We start from the raw sequence: 24032 nt of genomic DNA on the forward strand, positions 1-24032 counted from the left end.
TGAACTTGGTATAATTCCTTCTTGCCTGTGAAGCTACCCTAAGAGAACCTGACTAAAGAAAGTGTCTTGAGCTATTTCAGCATCTCTGCTCCCAGGCACTGTACAATGGGGCAGGAAAACGAGGATAATCAGCAGGCACCTCCTGAGCTCCGACAATGTTTGGGCTGGCCTTTTCAATTCCCATTACAGATAAATTGCTCTCCTTCATATTAAGATGCAGCAATGCATGTAAGCACACTCTTGGCTACTAGTATGGAAACTGTCCCTATTAACTATTCAGGCCCTTGAAGAGAAGGACTTGCTTGGATGCCTGGCTGAATCAGGTAGGGTCTAATTAAGGAGGTAGACAGCCTTCTATCCTCATTCACCTCAGCCTTAATCCTCCAGTCACCTAAGTTTAATTTAAAAATCTGTTTTCAGGAGTTGAGCCCAGATCCGTCACATCCAAGATTGCCACTAATTGCTATGTGTCAACAGCATTTAGAAAAATGAGCAATGAATCAAAACCACCAACCCTTCTGCCTGGATGACAGCTTTATCTTTACACACCAGCTTTTCCATGGGGTTGCATCTCTTTACCCACGCAGGATGGAAAATTGCATTGCCCAAAATCAGTCAGAGATTTCTTCAGCCAGTGTGAACACTTCCAAAGGAGAACTACTCATCTTGTAGATTAACATATGGTGTAAAAGCACTCCAACCTAGACCCCAGGAGGTAAAGACACCCTCTTCTTCTGGCTAGTCTGTCAGACAGCTGTGGCATTAGGCGATGGGAAAGCAGACTCAGGATGATCAATGAAGATGTGAAGGTCACAGATGACACATGGCTGGTTTCAAACCCTCAGGAATGACAGCAAAGAAAGAGGCGGCGAAAGAAGAAGGGCAACAGAGCCAGCTGTAGAAGTTGCCAGGGAAATGTTTTGTTGAAGGCACAGCAGAGGAGGAACAGGATGACGCAAAGAGAAGCAACTGAGCAAAGCACAGTGTATGAGCAGTGGTGTCCAGAGGGATCCCTTTACTGGATGTGCTGGTCTAATGCTGATGTAATGAGCTAATTATGAAGCAAAAAGTCAGAATCTGTGTGGGAGGGCTGGGGGGGGGCACATACTAGGTATCTGCTCCTACTAGAAAGGAGGTAAGCTAGGTCTCCTGCTAAGAGTCTGTTAAGAGGATTAAACAAGACACGGAGCAAGACTGGACAGGAGCCTGATGAATGTTCTCCAGTTTGGTGACATATTGAGAAGAAAATTTGATAGCAATAAGGATCTTCCTTTCTTCTAAGGAAGAACCACAACAAACAAAACCAGGATGAGATAAAAAAAGCAGAAAGCTACCTGTTCAAGGATGGTGGCATCCCCTAGGAACGACAATGCCATCAGGCTCTCCCCCAGCTTTGCTGCTGCTTAATGGTATCACTCAAGGTGTGCAGTCTGCTCTGCCATACACGTTTCAGAGGCAGAAACACAGTGATGCTATTTTTCTACAAACCCTTTCTCACGTGCTTGCTGAGAAATATTCAAAATATGTTAAGTGCCTTTTAGATGATACAGAGACAAGTTACTACTAATCATTATTTTACTTGGCTAATTTGACATGTATATTTTCAGAGATACCTCTAAAATGCCTGATATGTAAGGTCTTAACTAAAACAAACAAACAATCTACTGCAGGTTTTATTAGCAGGAGGGACAAATAAAAGGAAGAGGATGGCAAAACAATTCAGAGATAATGTTGAGATTAAAGTAAGGAACAATATAAACACTTTGGCTGAGACAGAGCAGTCAGCTTGGAGGAGAATTAAGGACAGCAGAGGCAATAGTTTTCAGATGTTGACATACATTTTCAGAACAAGGAGGAAAGAAAACAGATAAGATTGTCAGTTTTATGACAGTTCACAACTTCTTTACCTGACTGCTAGAGGAAAATAGACAGGAAAATAATCTGAAGATTATTCTTCCTTGAATGCTTCCATTTCATTTTCGTGAGTATTAATAAAGGCCACATATTGACATTGATGAGCAAAAAGATCCTTGAGGAGGGGAAGCATGTGTTTCCTCATGCAGATATCTGAACAGCTTACAGTCACAGGCAGCTCTGAACTGAAGAGTAGGAAATGAAGCTTGTATGAAAACTGAAGTGGAAGTGTGGGGCATTTAGAGGTTTGTGATCATGGTTTCATTAGACTCTAAATGCTCTTCAGGGCAGAAGCACTTAGAGGAGTTCAGAAATGTTTTTGACTTTAAGAAAGCTGACTTTGGGAGAATGTGATATGCCCCAAGGAATTTTTACTGGAATCCTATGAAACATGGGAAACACAGAGCTGAATTTTTAAAAAACATCTGAAGAGACTGAAATTTAAAGCCGTCCTGCTTAATTCCAAGGAGGAAAAAGGGTAACTGAGGCCAAACACAGTCAAGCAAAAGTGCAAAATTTAGAATAAGTGACACACATAGGACTTGAAAAGTCATATATACGTGTGTATATATATATATATATATATATACACACACACACATACACATACACACACACACACACACATATATATATATATACACACACACACACACACACACACACACACACACACATATATATATATATATATATATATATATATATATATAATTTATATTAGTGCTAGAAAGAACTGGGAGAAAAATTGCTTAAGGCGTATAGTGAAAGGAAGAAGTTAGCAAGCCCTTTTTCCTTTGAAGAAGAAAAATAAGAGGCCAGATGACTACTTAAATATAAGCATCACATTGTGACAGAATTTCCAGGCTTGCTTAAAGGAAGTAAATTTGCATTGATGATGTGTGCTCCTCAGAGTGTACTCCTCAGAGTACAGCCATGCCAGCTCATAACATCAAATGTGATGCATGGATTCAACCTGCAGTTCCTACACCAGACAAGCTGTAGGAAAACTGCAGAAGCAGGTGGGAAAAAAGGGGAAGAAGTCTCTGTAACACATGCAGAATATTAGTTTGGGAGAAAAAACAACATCTGCACATGGTTGAAATGCTTCTTTTATTTTCCCCTTCCAAACAATGACATAAACTCCTAACAGAGAGATACATACATCTAAGTTCTGTGATGACAAGATGGACCAGTGAGACCTGGAGTTAATCTTCACTGTTGCAGGAAAATGCAATGAAATGAAGCAAGCTCCTATAAAACTGTTAGCTTAATTTCCGCCATGCAAAAATAACAGAAACACTTTAATTCAAACACCTTAATGAGCAAAATTTAGTTAGAAGCAATTATGCAATTCTTAGGGGGAAATTCAAGCATACAAATTAATAGTAATTGTCCTGCTGAAAGATAAGAAAATTAAAGACAGACCCTAACTGTAAAAATTACCCAGCTTCTGGGGCTGAGAGACCTGATGCTTATAACATTATGTGCTGCAGGGCTGCTTGTTTCCAGCTCAGCAAGCAGCTTACTGAATTTCAGTTTTAACTTTTGAAAAAAAATTAAAACTATTTTAACATTATTTTTGTGAATGCCAAGTAGATTATTTAAGTCCAAGTATGCACTAAATTGCCTGTGTGCAATATGAACATTCTGATTGTAAGCAGAAAAGACTAGTGAAATAATTTCTGAAGTACCTACATTTAACAGGTTAGTAAATTGTACTGGAAACTGATCTTTACATGCCTAGAGCAAAAGGTGAGTGTAAAGCATGACTTTTCTAGCCATGTGCTTAAAAAGCTTGCAAAGTAAGTGAAAGCACCTTTTGTAGTGTATCAAGTTCAGTATAGAAAGCAAACTTGCCATGAAGCTCCTGTGAAAATTGTTGATTTTAAAAAAGGAACAAATTTTTTCCCCAATACTTGCAGCAGGTTAGCCTCCAAAAGCATTTAAAAAGGGTCAGAAAATATACTGATAGGAATTAGATAAAAGCTGAAAGAAGTGATACTGATAGGTTTGCATTTGGCAAGACACAAGGAAGGAAGGAGAGAGACAGGCATTAGAAGCATTAGCAGGAACAATTCCCAAGGTCAGTAAATATCAAGGGGCCCCACAGCAGTCAAAAGCAGAGTGAAGAGATTTAGAGCCAAGACATTCAAAGGGTCTACTTAGTTTGACCAGAAGACTGTCTCACATTTCAAGGTTTCTTCTTCAGTACAGCTAAGCTTTTCAATGGGAGGCCTTGACCCCAGGATCACTAACTGAAGAAAACAAATGTGTTTTCAAATGAATGTATTGGCACTGTCAGAACTGACTGTACACAAGATTAAATTATGTTTATTTTCAATTTCCAGAATACCATGTTAAATTTTAGAGAGACAGACAGACAGAAATGTTTCCAAATACGACATGAGAATCAGAGCATCAGATTTTCTGTGTCAGCTGTGATTAAACAGCAGAATTGCTGTTAACTGAACTGGCTAAGCCTCCTCCCAAAATGTCAACGTGAGGCTTTCTTGCCTTTAGCAGTATTGGTACAAGTGGCAGCAGGGGACACTTGCTGTCAGTCCATTTTAGTTATTTCATTGCTCTTCCTTGCTTTCTTGTGATGGATTGGGTTTTGGTCTAGTATTTTGAATTGCACAGATGTGATCCCCTGAATGAAACAAACAGTAGTTTGCCTGCCTTTGACAAAGAATAGAAATCAAATTAGAATTAAAAAAAAAAAAAAAGGAAAAAGTGATTCTGGTTATCCATCCTGAGATGATCCAAAAAGGAAACTGATTGCAGAAAAAGGATATCACATCTCTTCATAGAAGAGTTCCCTCATAGTTCCTCTGCATGCTCCTTAGGACAAAGGTACTTCACTTTGTGCTTCTACCTTGATCATGCTTGAGCAGATTCACAGCTTTCCTAGGTTCCACAGGAACCAAGTCGGGACTGCACTAAAAGCAAGGCAAGATGAGGGTACTGGAAGATAGAGATGGAGCCCTCATTCAAGGGAAGACAGCCTATGAGAAACCAGGTAATTTCAGATAAGCATCAGACATCTCTTGTTGTTATACACAGCCCTGTTTCAAGCCCACATTCCACTCTGTATTTGAATTCCTCCCTATTCTCATGTATGGAGCCACTAGAAATGCTGAGTATTCCTGAGGGATGTGCTCTTATGCACTGTCCCAAAACAGTAAGTGTAATGAGATGAATTTAAAATCCAGAAACTGTGTTCTCAGAGGGAGATCAATGGGGACAGAGAGGAAGAGGACCATGGGCAGCACTGTTTCAGCAGAAAACATCTGAGCAATGAAGAGGACTTCCAAAGAGCTACATATTAATCATGAATTTTGAGGAGTGAATATGTACTTGCTAGTAAGAGGTATGACAAAGCAGGAAAGTGGGTCTCACAAAGCACAGACTTGTTGGGTCAAGTGTCCTTTTCCTGTTTCGCAAGTCCTTTTGTCTCTGTCCTCCTTATCATCCTGACACCTTACCACAGCACAGAATGACAGACAGCTCTTAATGACTTCCTAGCATTTGATTCTGATACACAGGTCCAGCCCTTTTAAACAAACATGAAAGTCTCTATTCCCCACTGAATTTCAGTTGTAGAACCCATGCCCACTTCTAAACAGCAGCCCCCTACTCCCACCCTGCAATCTCTGTCAACAACACAAAGGTGCTCTTGTCACCCCCTTGCTTGAATCACACAGCTCTTCTGAACAGGCACACTGACAGATGATGCTGTGTCAGCAGCCAGTGGGGCTTTTGTCACTTTCCCCAGGAGAGGAGAAATCCTCTCCTGGGTACACCCACTCCCACATAGCACAATTGGGTTATTGTTCCCTGCGTTCTGAAACCTGGCTTCATCCTGTAGCATCTCCGTGCATTGCCACCATCCCGCCTGGCCTGGAAACACTGCTGTTTTTTTCCCTTTTCCAGAATCCTCAATAGGTGATTGGAGCACAGGGGTTAGGGGTTTAGTCTTGCCAGCAGCATGTGCTGGTTTAGCACCCCTGGCAGATTTCACTAAGGCATTCCTGGGATTAAAGGTATGTTTTGCAAATGGGCATTTGCAAAGCACACGGGCACATCTAAACCAGCATTTTACAGCGCCCACAGTTACCCACCCACATGTAAGCTGGACAGGGGACACAGTGGCTGGAGCTGTAACACCACCGTGGAAACACAGAGGGTGGTACTTCATAACCAAACCCATCAGTCCCCTTCTTCTGCTCTCCCTGCTTGCAGCTGGAGAAGAGATGACTGTATTCCACTTCACAAGGATCTGTTTTATGCTTTGTCTTGTTTCCCATATGATGTTTTAGGCCCCTCAGCACCGCCTCTCCCACTTGGGGAGGGTGACCAAAGAGGAGAAGCATCCCTGTGAGAGCGCCACCCGCTCCTCCCGCCTGCTCCTGGTCTCTTCCCAGGTAGCTGGCTGTGAGGGGCCAACAAGCAGGCTAATTTAGAGCTCTGAAAGCTGGCAGCAGGAGTGCAATTAACCCATTTGCACAGACTGCTGGCCAAATGCAGCAATTTATTGGCTGAGTGATTGGATTATTCATTTGCAAAGCTAAGAGAGGGCACTTTCTTACCACTTCAGTTGGCCTGTAGTACTTGTGATTGACTGTCACATGAATCTTGCCAGTCTCTTTGCATCTTCCCACTTCATTCTCATTCTTCCCTTCCCACCTGTAAAGAAGATAAACATTTAATCAACCCATAATTACTTTAGTGCTCTGATCTTACCAACATTTGGCCTGCTTTCATTTACTTGAGGCCGGTGTCAATTCTCCCTGCAGGACAGTATAAACTCATTAGCTAAAGGAACAAAGGGAGAGTTTAGACTTGAATAGAGCAACAATGGCTTTTGAAGTCTTTGTTTTGGTTTTTGATTCAGTGGAAAGTCTAAAATACAGGACTTCCAAATTAAATACATAATGCAAAGGGAAAATAAAATGCCCTGATTTCAGAATGTCTCATGTATCTGTAAATAAATATGACAGTGAGGTTTTTCATTTGTGGACCGGTTCAAAGCTGTTTTCTTAAAATATTTTTAATTCTTGTATTTTGGCCAATACTTTCAGGAACTCTTTAATCTGTTAATTTTATAGATGTGAAGCTCTGTTTGAATAGCATTAAGCTGCATAATTTAATTTGTGCTTAACTAGAAAAAACAAAACAAAAACAGTTCTTGGGTTTTTGGTCCTACCTCAACATGGCACTCCACATACGTGTATTGTAAACTCTACTTGCTACCTGTGAGCTGAAAGCCAGCTCCCTCAGTCCAAATTAGTTTCATATGTGTTGAACAGCCTGCAATTTGCTGCAATTCATGTGATCTGGTTGTGCTGTGAACTATTTTCTGAGGGACTGTCCTGGTTTCAGGAGCAGCAGAAGAGGAATGGTTTGGTGGGTGACTGACTCTGCCTTTGGGGAGGTCAGGCTGCAGCCTGGAAGCCTGGGGACAATGCTCCCACTCAAAAAAAATGCTTCAGATGACAAGTGTAGGAATCATCAGTGCATCAAACTTCATCCACTGAATATACAAAATCCAGAGTTATGATTGAAATTCTATCCTCTCTTTGCGTTTTGCTTTTAAGTATATATATATATATATACACCATGGGGTTCTGAAGCAGCTTGGCTTAAGAATGTGATGATGAAATCCTCTAGCTTTTTTTATGTTTAAGTAAAATCTGTATAAATTACATCAGCACTGTGATTAAGGCTATTTAGCCTTAGTTAACAGCATGGAAATAAAAGCACCCCTAGCATCCCACTTACTAATTTTTCTCCCAGCTCTTGGGATTTTGTCACAGATATGATTTCTTCTTGCTCCCCTGCCCCCTCAAGCTCCTAGAAGAATTTAATTCTTTGACAATCTCAGCCTTCATTGTGGAGTTTCTAGCCCTGAGGGCTCAGGAGAAAAGTCTGAAAATGTGACCTCTGTGTACCCATGAAGGTTTAAACACTGAAAGGCAGAAGGAAATACCAAATATGTATTATTGCAGGTTCTTAAATCTCACAAATTTTTAAGCACAGCTCATGACTTTTGAATGACTAGCAAAACCTGTAGGATGTTTGATACGGGAAACATTTCACATTGAAAGAATGTCCTACAGATAATAGTGACAGTGAAGTCAGCTGTTAATGGGCATGCCATGATGCCAAAGATGATTTTTTTATAATTTAAATTTTTTTTTTTTTTTTTTTTTTTTTTTTTTTTTGTATTTGCTCTGTTGTGAGCCTGAACTGCAAAGTTTTCATTCAGAAGCCAAAACTAACATTAGTCCCTCCCTTTAAAGGGCAGAGGGTAAAAATGTGCAGGACTCAAATGAGCTTAATAGAAAACCAACCGTCCCCAGTAAAACAACAGGAAGCGCTTAGATCAGGAGACGTCAGTTGTTGTTGGAGGTCACTGAGCAGAGAACCCCATTTAACACCCAAAAGGCTCCAGAAGGCTCAGCCAGCCAGTAAAGACTCACTTAATGTCGCTATCAAAGTTATATAACAATAGAAATAGCTTAAGAAGAAATCTCCACCCGTTCTGTTCAGCCCAGTAATGTGAAAAGTTCACAAGGAGGAAAAAAAAAAAAGAAGTGCTTCTCATTGTGAACAAAGTAACATTTGATAGCTGCGCTTCTAATTACTCCTGGCACCTCGATGCTCACAGCTGGAATCATCATCCAGCTGATAAAAGGGACTGCGTGGGGGCCAGCCTGACACCAGGACCAAGAGATCCATTTTGCCAACCAACTCCCCCCTCCCCTCTCCGTCAAACCACAAGGCAAGAGAAAAAAAACCGCACCGAAACCATCCTTAATTTATAGCCAAATTGCAGTCAGAACTTTTAACTGGAAAATGTCATGCCAAATTATCCTGAAGCATGAGCATGGTGGAAAGGGGCATGGGGAACCCTCATGTTGTGCTGTGGTTTCAGCTAGCTCCAGCCGCAAAGACTACCCAGCTTTCGGCTCTGCAGGGCAGATGCCCACACAGGCACCAAAACAGCCTCGTGTAAATTGGGGAAAACACAACGGATCCCTGGCTGGAGAAAGTTTGGCTCATCAGGACCGGGCTAAATTTATAGACGATGGGGAGTGGATGCCTGCAAGCCCAGCTGGTGCCAAAGCCCAGAGCTCCCATGCAGGTGCCCACTGGGCTCTGCAGCGAGGCCACTGCCTGCCCCACGCTGCCAAGCTTCACCCTGCCGCTGAAGCAAGGGATGGGTTTCCTGTCACAGCTGATGGCCTCAGCCCTGTGCCAGCATGTCCTGCACCTGGAGAAGGACGGGTGAGATCTGCCCCTGACAAAGCAGGTTTGATGGCCTTTGCATCTACACTTCCATGTCGAGTGCCTCACTGATGGAGATGGGTGCTTTGGGATTGCTCGGGGTGATAGTCAATGGTCAGCCCTGGTGGATTCCATTGCTATCGGTGACCTCACAATTTTCCATAAAACTAAGATTCAAATGCACAAGCAGGTTTACTTGCTTGAAAAGTTCTTAATATCAAGAGCTTTTAAACACTGGATTTGCAGTGGGATGGATTGCATTTAATTTATGGCTAATTTAATATCTATTACCATTAACATATCACTATTGCTATGATACTTATTATCAGTGTTGATGAATGCTTCTTTGGATTTTTTATTTTTGGAGGTTCCAATTATTTTTCATTTCCTATAACTATTCAGTGAGTGAGCAAGCTTCAAGCAATGAAAACTCCCCGAGGTATGGAAGATTTTATGAGGATGAAAAGCTGGAATATCCACCTGGGAGGGTGTGAGGTGGGTAGGAAAGGAAACAGGGGAGCCAGGATAATTGACAAGGGGTGGGAATAGCACCACAAGTGGACCAAATGGTCTGGCTGTAACTGAGGAGGAAACAAGTGAAAGTACATGTATTTTTGAGGTGGTGAAGAAATCAAATAAAAATGAAAATTTTCACAGAAGCACAGATAAACTGAACAAGTATATGCATTTCATCTCCGTGCTTGATCTTTACATAGAAACAGAATCTATAACATTAAAAAAAAAAAATTCAAAACCACTAAAGGCTACAGCTGCTCAGCTTCTTTATGAAAAATAAAACTATCATGATCACTTTTATAATGAAATAAATGCCGACAGAAAATATTTTAACATTTGAAACGGAACAGTAAATTAAATAAAAATAAAATTGTAGGACGATTTTACTTTTCCTCCACAGCTAATATGACATACTGTTTGTGTAGGTTTCTCAGCTCTGTAGCCCGATTTCTGCTACACACAAAATTAAGCCAAAGCACTTCATTCTGTCCTGGCACATTAAAAATAGCAAAACTGACACCATATAACAGACCATTAATATCTTTTTGAGGGTAATCTTTTGTTGGGAAACTTTAAATATGACTCTTCATATGTTCCTTTGCCACCAACTCAACCACCAACCTTGCCAGCAGCACTGAAACATCAAAGTAATAATAGATACAGGGATTGCTTAACCATGACCTTGTGTTTAAATAAAAGCATGCTACCATAAAGGAATGTATTCATTTTTTTCCAAAAGCTCTGATGAATCAGGTAGTCAATTTTTTTTTTTTTTACTGGTCCAATAATATATTGCATAATAATTGCAACTCCCCATATAACAAGACAATTAAAAAAAATACATGCTAGGCTTCCTATTTTTTTTTTTTTTTGTTTTTTTTTTTTTTTTTTTGTTTTTTTTTTTTTTTTTTTGTTTTTTTTTTTTTTTTTTTGTTTTTTTTTTTTTTTTTTTGTTTTTTTTTTTTTTTTTTTTTTTTTTTTTTTTTTTGTTTTCCTTCTTTCCAGTTCATTGGAAATTTTTGAAGCCCTGTCCCTTTACTCCAATCCGCAAAAGTTAGTGTTGGGAAGAAAATGTTTTCTCAAAGAATATTAATCCTTCTGTGAAAATCAAAGCATTATGGAAAGAAAAGTTTTAGAAAAGTTTCAAGTAAGTTCCATTAGTATTAGCCTGATAGAAAATTATACTGATAATATCTAAAAGAGAGGCTTTTACATTTTCAGAATGGATTTTTTTTTCTTTCTTTAGAACAGCTTAAAAAATTCTAACTTAAGTTAGTCTGTCTTTAAGTGGAGGTTAGGAAAAAACCAAAGAAGTCCAACTGACCTGAAATCAGGTATTTTTCCAAACTGCATTTGTGACAAATATTTTAATTTCATTTCAGGGGTGGGATATATGGAATTTCCCATATATCATTCTTACCTAGTCTTTCTATTGGAGAAACTCTCATATCTCTTAGTAGTCAGATAATTAGACTCTTATAGCCTTCAAGCCTTAATTTCAGTTCTGAAACAGTTATTGCATCTGCCTGCAGATAAAGCCTTGTGTCAATGAGAAAGTAATGAGGGCATGCTCAACTAAAAGAATTAATTCTCCAGTTGAGGTGGGTTAAATGCCCCTGAAATATAACTCTTTTTTGAGAACAATTACAAAGCTGGTGAAGTCCTAAATGAGGACTCTTTTTTGTGAAGGTTCACCCAGGCCATCATTCTTCACAGCTATGGCTGGGTTTCTTTCCACTACCTTTCTTCAAAATGCCTCCAGTTGCTGTACGAGATTCTGTTCCCTTCCTCTTCATCTGAAAGCTTTTCATTTTCTTTTCTGATTTAAATATAACGCACAGCACTGGCCAGCCAGCACTTTTTGGTGGGCAAAAGCCAGATCTGGAAATAGCAGCTGTTTTGCTGATGGCTGCTGATGGCTCCTCCTCTGTGTCCCACATGCTTTCCATTCTTACAGCAATCCTTCAAATCTCATGTGTTTCTGTAACCCAGCCTTCCATTTTAAGATAAAAAGAAAAAAACAAACAAACAAAAAACCCCCAACAAACAAACCAGAAAAACTCTACTCCCTCAGTTCAATCTCAGTTCAACCTTCACTGTCACTGAAGAGGCCACAGGAGTTCACCTCAGAAGACCTTATAGCTTATCTGCAAACTTCCCCATTTCAGGCTGATCTTTTATAAGACCAACTAGTATGTTAGTTAAGATAAAATTTGTATGTGGAACCAAATGACTAGAGTAAAATATTTGGTTTTTTTCTGAATTAATTCTGATCCTGGAAGCAATGAATATTTCTGTAACAAATGTGCATGCATTTTTATGTTAATGAAACCACAATAAATCTTTTTGTAGCTTGAATTTTTTTTTTTTTTTTTTTTTTTTTTTTTTTTTTTGTGTGTGTGGTTTTTTTTTTTTTGTTTCCACATTTGCAGACAGGAGTCTGTAGCTGTCTGCAAAGAACTCTGAGTGCTGTAGTGGTTTCAGGCTATCTTTGCAATCCTGTTCTAATTTAATAAGATTAATGGCAGAAAATTAGTCAAGACAAGCGTTTGCCTGTTTCGTTTACCCTGCTGAAGTTCAAATTATAGGCGGGAAGTGTTTCCCCCAAGTACCACTTAATTAGCAATAGGCAGAAGGGAAAGCAAAAGAAAAAAAACATGTAATCCTTACAGGGGAAAAATATTTGTAGCTCTGAGGCTTTCTTGTTAGTACAAAGGACTGAATTTGAATGATTCAGAGGACTATATAAATATAATTTGAAATTTCTCCCTTGAAAAAGAAATGTAAGAGGAAAAACGCCACCCAAGGTAGATAAACTTCCATGAACACTTTGCAGTCCATTCCAGAGAGAGAATCAGTCTCATTGCAGCTGTACATTTCATTAGTTAGAAAAATGTAGTAAAGCTTTTCCCTCTCATGTTTTGGCTAGAAGACATAGTCCTGACACGTGCTAATGACCGGCTAGGACAGAATATGATGTTATGTTCTTGGAAAGACTTTTTAGGCTGTCCTGGATTTTCAGCTGTACAAGTTAATATGAATTGTTAGGAAGACAAAAAACATAAAAAAATAAAATAAATATTTTTAGTTGGTTGATGAGGAACCCAGGATCTCTTTTTTCCTGTTCTCTACTGCAGTATCATGATGTGACAGCTAACATTTTACATTTGCAACTTTCCTTGACAAAGCACAAAGTAGCAGTAGTTAAGAGCCCCTGCACATGTGCCCAGCTTTCTCAGATGTGGTATGAGCTCTGCCAACCTTTGTTTGCCATGACATCTATCCTGGACATTTACTCCATCATTTCATCAATTTTGAAAGGTGGGTTGTACAGCTGTACAGGTCAGCTGTGCCATTGCTTGTAGCAGTGGAAAGGCTGCTGGAAATCTCCCAGGTAAGTTTTTGAAGTAGAAAAATTTCAGAATACCTGCAATCCTGCAACAAAAACCCCAGAAACCTCGGATAACTCAACCAAACTTTGAGGAACAGTAATAGGAAGAAAGGAGACATCCTTGTGAAAACTTGCTTAGCTATTGCACTCTGGTGCACTGGCTCTTAGGTGCCTCATAATTGAAAAGTAAGAGATCAAGGGGACTCATCACTGGGGTCTCACAATGCTAAAAGGGAGAATTTTTCTTCCAGGCTACTCCCTGAAGCAGATATATTCAAACTGGAGGAGGTGGAAGTAGAAACTCATTGGGGCTTTCAAAGAAAGGTTGCCAGACAGAAGTTACCAGACAGCTGGCCAAGGACCATGTGTGTGTGCTGCAAAAACATGGGTCAGGCATGACACCTGGAAAAACTATGGAAGTTCTTAACAAAACTTCCCAAATCCTGGGGAATATTTTAAATTTAGTGCAATTTGAAAGATGAGCAATGGCTACGGGATGAGTAGTGGGTGCGTTGTAATGTTATTCTTGCCTTGGGAGCAGGGGGAAGGAATGGCTGGTTTATCTGAACAGGCTACATGCAAAATGTTCAGAGTTACATCACTGTCAAAATGATCAGCAACAAAATTATCATTAACACTTAAAATGTCACCTCAGTCCCCATATGTATAGTTATTTATATATCACCTGTAAACGGCTTAAGGAATTAAAAATTTATTCACAGGAAAGAAAAAAACTTAGAAGAGCCAAGGGGAATAGAAAACCAAGCCCCCATTTCTAAAGCAATTTATGTTCCTAAAAACCTGTGTCAGTCGGTGTCATGTGAGTTCTTATACAATTTTTGAAAATTGCTTAGTAAATTGATTAGTAATAAAAATGGCAACTATGCCTTCGTACACACAAAATACCTGCTCTACTTCATATTTAGAGTTATACTGTAAAGTTTTTCTGAGAGACCAGATTGTGACTGATTCAGTTGAAATACTGACTGCATTAAACATCAACATAAATGATATACAGTCTACCATATGGAGCCATATGTGAGCAAAAAAAATTAAGTGAACAGGACACAAAATTTTGAGTGCTAGGAACAACTTAATCTAAAGTAATCCTTTAATATCCCCTCTATAGCAGAAGCCATTAATATAAGCACTTGCACTTTTATTTCTGGCCTTGTTATTTTCTTTAGGTTTTCTTGAGGACTTAATTTGCTTTCTGAAAAATGCATGCTGATTTGTCACTCTTGAGAAATGCTGAGACTTTTTAGACCAATGCAAAGCAGGGAGTTCAGTTTTAAACTAAGGGATAAATTTAGTGACATCAAAAGAAAGTGTGATGTGGGGAACATCTATAAATAAAGACATTCAGCTAGGTACTGAACTTTACATATCAGCTTCTAATTGTAGGTAATCAAAATTTAAAAATTGAAAGAGTTGTTCACCAAACATTCATTGTTGCTTTGACAAATAATATTAGACAGGGAAATGGTAGTTCTCCAAATCGCTAGAATTCTTACTCATATGGAACAGCTGAATTTGCAGCATTTTCCTATCCATTCTTACTAGGCAGAATTAGCTTATAAACACAAGAAACAAAACTATAAAAACAGAAGAAGAATTCAGAAAGACAAAGCAATTATTAGAGCTCCTTCCATCTCCTCTTTAGCCTCTCAAACCTCAGTACTCTAAAGGTATATGGGACAATGTGTGATTACTAGGACATTTTGCAATCAAGAAATGTGAAAAACATGGAGAGAAGCTTATTCCCCAAACCGAGCTTTTGGGTTAGAAATACTATTTATACGGTCTCTCTCTCCCTCATCAGAATTTTTTTTTTTCTCGAAGTTGATGCCAAAAATTGAAACCAGACTAAAAACTCATTGAGGAGAAAATGTTATTACCTCCCCAGCCACCCACTGGCTGTTCAAATAATATTGTATATATCTGTGCACTTCTGCATATTTATTGAATTTGTCAAGTTTTTGTTCCCAAGTAAAACTTATTGGCCCTGTCAAAAGTTCACCAGCTGCACAAGTGACTTTGATGGCCTGAGGAACAGCCCTGGCGCTAGCGTCATGGAAGAGCCTGTGGCTTTCCTCTCCCTTTTCCAGCTGAGATTGGTATGTTGATGCATGGGGCCCAGAGAAGATACAGAAGGAGGGAAATTGAAAAAATAATAAACAATAAAAATATAAATTACAGAAAGCGCTCACCAAGCCATTCTGGTTTTATTATACGGCCTTGGGAAGGAATTTTGTATTTTCAATCAAACTATGTGGAATATGCATTGTAAACATTCTGCACCCACTGCTCAACATTTCTACGGCTTAGTAGGACAAGAGCTGATAAAATGTGGAGCGGTTTGCTACATGAGCCGTGCAGTGTGGCTGATGGGCTGTCACCTGGAAAGAGCGGGGCTGGTAGGTGTCACCTCTTCAGATTGCAGAGGGTGGGAGCAGTACTGTGGGGATCTGGGGCACAAAACAGAGAACTGGGCAGAAAAACCCCTCTTGCAGGAAGGTGCTAATCAGCACCCTAGTACTAACATCTTTGGAAGGGCTTCCCTACCCCAAGACAGGGAGAAGAAAGAATGAAGACTTTGATAAAAAAAATTCAGATTAACCTTTTTAACTTATGATCTAGAGGGCAACACTAGACATATCTGCTGTGGCAGTCATTTATGCATGAAATGTTACAAGTAGAAAGTGAGGAAAAAAAAAAAAGAAAAATATAGACAAAAAATACTCTGTTTTGTTACATCAAATGTGAAAGGCTAGAAATGTTCAACCTGTGGCTACTCTCTCATCCTCATACTTACACAATGGTTTTCCCAATGTGTTTAAATGACTTCTCCACAAATTCACGGACACTGTGGACCTCCCCAGTGGCTATGACAAAGTCCTCAGGCTCATCCGTTTGCAGCATCAACCACATGGCCTGCAGAAAGATAAACAAAGTCAGATTCAGTGCACATGTAAGTGGCCTCTTTGGTACATGATATTGTATTACCGCATTTTTGATTTGGAAATAACTACATGTACACACGCATACCCCAAACTGGGGAAATTAGCACTTTCTTTACACAGTGGCTATTAACCAGTTCAGTGCAACTCTGAAAAGAGTTCAATTATTTCTTATTACAGAAAACAGTGCTGTATTTGATTTTCAATTTGTTTCACAGCAGGAGTTTCTGCAGGGGTGACTTTAATATGTTTACTTTTGAACACTGAGACTTGGTTTAGTGCTCATGAGCATGGATTCACTTGTTTAAAGCACTGCATGAATTGACATTGATATGGGGAAAAGATCAAAATTTTGTCATGTTTCAGTCCAGAGTGCTGTTGTCCGTCTGCTACAGAATGATGTCAAACACACTGAAGCATGAAAATATGGATCCTTTTGGCTGCTTCTTCTGCCACATTTGTTTTGCCTAAGCTGAGATTTTAATTAAAAGTACATATTTAAAAAGGTATTTAACCAAATTAATCTGGCTTCCCTACTGAATATGTGTTGAATGTTACATATTAAAGTACTGTAGAAGAAACTTTTGACACAGGAATGAGAAAACCCTGATGGAAAAGAGACACAACCATTAACATCAGTTTCAGAGGACTGTTCATGCAGCAAGAGTTTCGCAGTATCTTTTGAAGCAAAACTTAATCTGATTGCCAACACATTTGCATTTCATGGGACCAGCTTTTAATTCCCACAGCAATGTCTTTCACAGAGTCCTCTCCCACAAACAATTAATGATGGGTGGGTGCCATCTCAGAGGGCTGGCCAGCTAAGTCAGCATGAGAGCTGGAAAGCAGATGGGAAAGAGGTATTCAAAGAAAGACATGTGTGACTTGTCTGAGATACCACTGCAGGTACATTTTAATTTTCTGATGTGCAAGGCAGTGCTCTAGTGACTGGACTGTTTGACTGCATAGGAGGTGTAGGTGTACAGAATAATTATTACTTTAGATCAATCAAAATGATGCAAACGCTTCATTTCCTTTGGAGAGGAAAAGGGAATACCTGTATGGCACGATCCTTGTTTAATAAATAACCAGAAAAGGGAAACAAAATAAATCAACTCTCTCTCCATATGGTAAAAAGTACTGTCATCCTCTCACACTATAATCCATGATGCTATTTGCATTGACCTCTTCACATCACCTTTAAAGAAAACAACTTTAGTAGGTCCCTTGATGGTAGTGGATACTCTGCAAATCAGATTAATAAAAGCTTTGGGATAGCCCAGTTTCTTTTGGTAAATACCACCTGAAATATTCAATTTTTCCTCTCCATTCTCAATAAATCAGTGTCCTGCATAGCAAGGCAATACATTCCACTCAATGGTTAGAGGTGCGAGACATTTTTCTTTACAGTTATTATTTTATGCATCTTCCAAAGTTTTGACAAGATTTTATTAATATGGTCCTTTTGAACCTTTTTACTTCTTGAATGTGCACGGAAAGCTCAGTTTTGGGCAACTGCTGCGTAAGTCCTTGACATAAATTATAAATTGTGCTTTAGGGAGATGACCTGCTGGGCAGGACAATGGCAGCAACTTTATTTTTCCTTTCCAGGATTGAACATCCCAGCCAATGACGCAGAAATACCCAAATGGCTGATGAAACTCATCTTGTGGGCAGGAGATGTCTTAACTTGTATCTCTCATATGAGCTTTTTTGGAACACTGGGGTTTCCCTGCTGATTTGAGAGGTCACCGTAAATCACCAATTTCTGTTTTTCCATGACTGGACAAGCCTGCAAGATTCACAGTAGCAGCAGCTGCACAGAAAGGTAACAGGAGTATCTAAGATAAGTGCTTGATAGTTTTGGTTCTCCCAGCCACTAGGATTCCTGATTTCACAGACCTTCAGGCTTCCTTAAGCAGACTAGCTGAAAACAACACTTCTCCTTGTATGAGAGGGCACTACTTGGGCAAATAAGGATTTCCAACAGTAGATAATCAGTCAATCAAGGGCAGTGGTTCTCCTCCCAACTCTGGTGGATGTTTGCTGTACATAATGAACTCCTTTTCCTGCCCTGACACTGTAGTGTCAGTTATACTGGAGAGAGATGCAACAACAAAATATCATTTATTGGTAAAAACTCCCCCTTACCCAAAACTGCTATACTGGTTGACTGAATTTGCAGTTAGCCTAAGCACCTGCTATTTACTATGTTGGTGAAGTAATGTTAATATGTCTAAACAGATGCAGAATCAGACTTCTAACAATTTTTTCCACCCCTCCTCTTATAAACACCTCTGTATTGTAATTCCTTTTATACAGTTTGAATCCAGGCACTTATGCCAAGACATTTAACAATCCAGGGAGTACTTAAAATATTTATGCATTACTTTTCGTCTTAATGTGAAATAGAGTTGAAAGTTTCCCTTTACTCTAAACCATACCCTACACTGAAGGCGGCAGCTGCAAAATCCTGACAAAAAACAGCCTTTGACAGTGGGTTCAATGAGGTTTTATGCATTTGGATTTATCAACTCTTGTCTACCATTTCAAAAAGCAAGCAATCACTGTCTCAGCAATGCGACTTAAACTGCAGTAAATTTCAACAGGATCAGCTTAGAAATGATCAAACAATGCAGAAAGAGTTGCTAAAAGTGATTTTTGCTTCAAATCCTACCAGGAAAGAATGTTTAGATTAATGGTTACTTCAGAGTCTATCGCTGTTGGTTCTTTTATTTTTTCTGGCATTCACAATTGTTGGCACTTAGAGTCACCTCAACCCAATCAGGTATGAAAGAAATTAACATGCTAAAAATTACAAAGCAAGTGATAGCTCTGTTTTGCTTTGAACAGGTCTGCATGAACAGTCTGTAAAAAATGCCAAGGCAAGCCAGAAGAGAGAAAAAACATTGAAGAAGTTCCACAGTCAAAATTATATTTCCTCAGGTACAGCCCATGACAACCAATAAAACATCCATATACAGGCAGTAGCTATATCCTTTCCCTACATGAAGTGCCAGGAATGTGATACTCCTCACATCAGACCAATAAAGGTCCTTGACCTATGAATTTCTAGGCATTTCCTTTAAGAATTCATATTGTACCAGACTCAAGGCTGAGAATGAGAGGAAGGGGGGTGATACAGTTCCAGGTTTATTTGTCATTACTGAATGGCTTACTGGTTTTAACAGAGGGGAAAAGCTTTGTTTAAATTTCCACTGAAAGTAATTAATGGTTATTGACTGGCAAATGAAGAACAGGTGACACTCTGAATTAGAAGATAAATGATCTCATGTTCTAGCGTGATAATGGGTTAGTAATTGCTACAAAGCCTCAGACTAGTGGGTCCCATCATAATGCTAGATCATGTCCAGAACACAAAGGCCTCTGTGTGAGAGGTATTCAGCCGTTCACCTCCTGATCCAGCTGCAGAGTGATTTGCTCCATTTATTCTCTGATGGACTGCACAACCGAGGCAAAAGTTCACCCATTCTCACCTTCCTGTTCACATGCTGAACCACCTGACCCATGACACGGCTGAACTGGGATAAAAACATTGCCCAGCTTTGGCTCTTGGATATCTTTTAACCATCACAAGGTTATATATTTTAGGAATTTTTCTGCTGCAGGAACTGAGAATTGAGGATTTTCCTGTATTACTTTGTAAAGGCTTTTTTGGATGGGCTGACAGCAAGTAAAGAAATTACTTGTTTTCACTTCTACCACCCTCTCCCTAATTTTTTGCTCATCCAGATAACAAAATATGCATTGATGTTTAAAAGGAGGAGAAAATTACCATGGAAACAATTCAGGCTTCGACTCTCTTAGGGCAAGACTCTTCCTTAATGGCAAAAGTGACAAAGGAGCAAGACTCTTCCTTAATGGCAAAAGTGACAAAACATATTTTTCATATTTGAATTCTTTTTGGCTCTGGTCTAGTGAGTCACAAAGTCTAAAGGCACTTTATGTCATTTACTTTCAAAGACAGAAACCTAAAAGGAGATACGTAACTAGTCTAGCAAGCAGACACACTTTTATGATTAAGTAGACTAGGATATCTGTTCTGCATGCCTGAACTCCAGCCTCTGCCAAAATCTTTCCTCTTTCATCTTTCCCCTCTACCCCTTTCTCTGTATAAACCCCTGCCAGAAGTAAGCACCATTTTCTAGCAATATATCCAAAATATCAACCAGTCTTCTCCCTGCCCAAATTTCTTTGCTTATGCAGCATTTGCATGTGAGCTAGTAAGTGGGAAAACCCGCGTTTGACTAACACAACCCCCACACAGACACATTTTGTGCATGCCACTGCCACTATGGTTGTGATGTGTCTGCTTGTCTCGAGAATCTAGAGTATGTTGTAGATGTGTTTCACCATTAACTTCCAGTCTAGCATCCCAGTAAGAAAACATTCATTAACTGGGCTGTCATCCATGGATAACAAAGATCCGGTAGTTGAGGTTATGTTTAACTCCATATATTTGAGACTTTTGTTTCACTGTCTGCTCTCTCTATGTATAGTTAAAACGGGTTCATAGTCAGGTATCTTCCTATTCAAGAGCAAAAATAAATTCAACTTTTAAGATTTTAAATCAGTTGATAATCTCTGCTCTAGAAATAAAAGACTTTTTTTTTTTCAAAAGAGTAAGTATAAAGCCTTATCATATGTCACATCCAATTCAAGACCCAAACCAGATATGACTGAACAGGTCCCACAATGGGATAAATAGGAAATGTTCCTGTTGGTACTAATTACTATTGCCTTGCACTGCTACATAGCCGTTCTTTCCAAGACCTATACTGTAAAAAAACCACTTTCATACATATTTCTAGGTGTTATGCAGAGAAATTCTGATTTTGTATTTGCCACACATGGAGAAAAAAAAATTGAAACCAAATCAGTAATGTTTACTTTAGGAGATGGAACAGATAGTACAGATAGTTGCAGCCTGATGCATAATGCATTGTCTGTGAGTTTCAGAGACAAAGAAGCAAAGGCTGGTGAATGTCTAGCTCTACTTACTTATCACTGTGGAAGGAATGGGTTACCTCAAGGCTGTCAACAATCAGGGAGCAATTTCTGACTAAGTCAGAAACCATCACCACCTGGAGAGACCCAACAGTACATTATCACCATTTATAGAAATTCTGTCTTTATGGTATTCCATACTCTATTGTCTAGAAGGGGGCAGAAGCATTCAGTGGGTTGGATATGGTAGTCTAGTGATCCCAAACATAGCTATCCTGCTGGGGTCACCACTGAGAAGGAGAATTGAGCATTTTGGGCCAAAGCATGATGAGCCTTTGCAGGGATGTGGGAGCAAAGGAGAGCCTTCTCCCCATATGGCGAGCACAAAGGCCTGGCATGACTGCTGTTGCTGTGTGCATCATGAGGGACTGTTCCATTTGTGCCACAAAAGAGAGGGCTATTGTACCACCTCCCTCTCTGCATTGTCCCAACTCAACTGCACTGGCACTGATAGAGGCTGCTTGGCATGTCCCGTGCCTAGCGACGTGTGGAGATGTCATGCCCACGCACTTCCTGCCTGCCTGGGATGCGAAGCAGTTCCAGATGCCATCCCCCGGCTCCTCCTGACACAGCCCAGCCAATTGGCTGTGGTTTCTCAAGCTGCTGCAGAACTGACCACAATTGATGGTCGTGCCTCAGAAAAGTGAGACGAGGCATTGACTCAGAGCTCTGTACCCAAACCGACCCCCAGTTTATCTGTTTACTCACTTTTGGAGGGGCAGAGAAGGAAGAAAAGGTGCTACACTGGGGGCTGAGTCACGCACATCTGATTGACTTCTGCGACTGTTAAAAGAGTAGGTGTGTCCTGGGTGTACCCCGTAGGCATCAGAGTCTGTTATATAAGGAGATTATGTAAAGACACACTGAGACTTATGTATAATACATAGCAGAGAGGGGAAAAAAATCTTCTTACACATTTTGCACACAACAGGGGCACAGCACACATGGCTGAAAAACACCAGCTAAGCTGAAGTGCAGCACAAAATTGTTGTGATCACAGTAAATTGTAAGATTCCCCTGCCTGACAGCCAACATACAAAAGTGTTGGGCATGATCCCATGCTCCCTGCCACAAAGGGAGTTCAGTCTAGAGTAATGACTATTGCTTTAGTACTTGTTTCTGACAATGTTATAGGTCAAGGCAAGCACAGCAAGGAGACTCTTGCCAAAGAAAACCACAGGGATGTGCTGCCAGGCATGCCGATACTCCCAAGAAGTCAGTGACAGCAGGAATATGGGAGTATGCATAATCAATGTATTACTAGGCTTTTCTCCCCCTAAATTACAGCCTTTCTTGCTCAGCTACTTAAAAAGCAAGGGTGCACGCCCAGTAAGTCAGAACCTTACTGGGCTGTCACAGTTTGTGTTTGAAAGGCAAACATAAGTTCAGGATTAAACTCATTGTCTATCATTGCAATTGATGACTTTTCACATGCTCAACCCTTTCTCAAAACCTCCAGCAAGAGAGGTACTTCCCAAGAAGGGCAGGACACGTCTCTTCTTTTCTTCTAAAGAGTCATCATCCTGTTTTCTCAGATTACTAAAAATCACAGCGTTGGTGCAAGATCTGTTGCTCAAGGAACCTCCATTCATGAAAAAAACCCTTCTGTACACCATTTGAGTATCTATCAGATCTCATCAGTCTAAATACATTTTGATATGCTTCTTCCTTAACTGTGTAATGCTGAACATAAGGACTCCAAAGTCTGTGTACAAAGTTTTTCCTTCAGCTGTGTCTTTTCTGCTCATGCAGAGGAGACGTTGAGTACTTATGACATGGCAGCTGCTTCCATTCAGAAGAGTGACATTTGCAATCCATAGACATCACTGACACAAAAAATATAAAATGGGAACAGATTTGAGAAGAAAACAATTTCCTCTGAGAGAAAAAACACATCATTTGATAAGAAACAATGGACAAGTTACCTTAAGAATCCCAAGAAAGTAAACAAACAGCAAGTCTCCCAGGAGATAGTATGAGATAGGGACTCATTTTATAAAATTTCTCAGAAATTTTGAAGTTTCAGTTGAGGAATTTCCACAGAAGCAATTTGAAGCATGCTTGCTGATTTAGTCAAATCCTATGATTTGGCTCTAGAGGTGAACTTGTTCAGAGCACAACTGTGTTCAAGTCCATGGTATTTTCTTTGAAGTTGAAAGAGTATAGTTGATACATTGAAAGATAATAATCCAACAATTACAAAGTTACTAAGATAATAAAATACCTGATAATCTTTGTGGACCATCTCAAATGAAAACAATATCAGTGTCTTCTGAAACAAAAGCCCTCACATCTGTGGGAAATACTAGGAAATACTGTCTAACTTCCCTCTTGTAAGTAGATAGGCCAGTTGTTTTACAGATCTCAGGGAGGACTCGTGAAACTTTAGTAGGCAGTTCTATTAATAAAAACCACAAGAATTATAATCCAGATAAATCTTAAAGGTCAACCTTCGCTGTTAACGCAACACGATGTTTCTCACATGGACCTCGAGTGAACACAAAGTTCTCATTGTGTTATCAAAAACTACATTGCTCCTTTTTTTTTTCCTTGTGTCACTGAATGTCAAAATATTGTTCTTTCAATATATGGAAGTATTTGTATACAGTTTTATAACTGATCTTTAGTTGCTAGCTGGAGGCAAAAAAGAAACAGTAAAGCTGCTTGTTGGGAAACCTCAACCAACAATGAAAATTAATATAGTCCTTTTTTCCTGCCAAAAAGTTTTGAGCAGATTTTTAGGTCCACAATGGTTTGTTTATTCTTCAAGTGGTTAGATTGGAAGTGACATGTGTGACACAAAGTAAATTAATGAAAAAATACAGAAAGGATGCACATATGCTCTGTTTCTTTCATTTTAATTTTGGAGGATATTGTCACAATCGCTAACAAAGAGCTTCCTAAAATTCTTTTTAAAAGAAAAGGGAAAG

The 24032-nt window shown here is 39.5% G+C and overlaps 1 protein-coding gene across 1 annotated transcript in view; it reads right to left on the reverse strand.

Moving 5' to 3' along the window:
* Positions 1 to 24032, reverse strand: part of GMDS (GDP-mannose 4,6-dehydratase) — a 409517-nt gene that overhangs the window by 67462 nt on the left and 318023 nt on the right. Inside the window, exons 8-9 of the mRNA XM_041413197.1 lie at positions 15930 to 16048; positions 6507 to 6603 (exon numbers count right to left, since the gene is read on the reverse strand). Of these exons, the coding sequence (XP_041269131.1) occupies positions 6507 to 6603; positions 15930 to 16048 (216 nt within the window). The remainder of the gene's footprint in view (positions 1 to 6506; positions 6604 to 15929; positions 16049 to 24032) is intronic.

The sequence above is a fragment of the Onychostruthus taczanowskii genome, unplaced genomic scaffold (assembly GCF_017590055.1).
Source record: "Onychostruthus taczanowskii isolate IOZ18803 unplaced genomic scaffold, ASM1759005v1 scaffold40, whole genome shotgun sequence".
NCBI lineage: Eukaryota > Metazoa > Chordata > Aves > Passeriformes > Passeridae > Onychostruthus > Onychostruthus taczanowskii.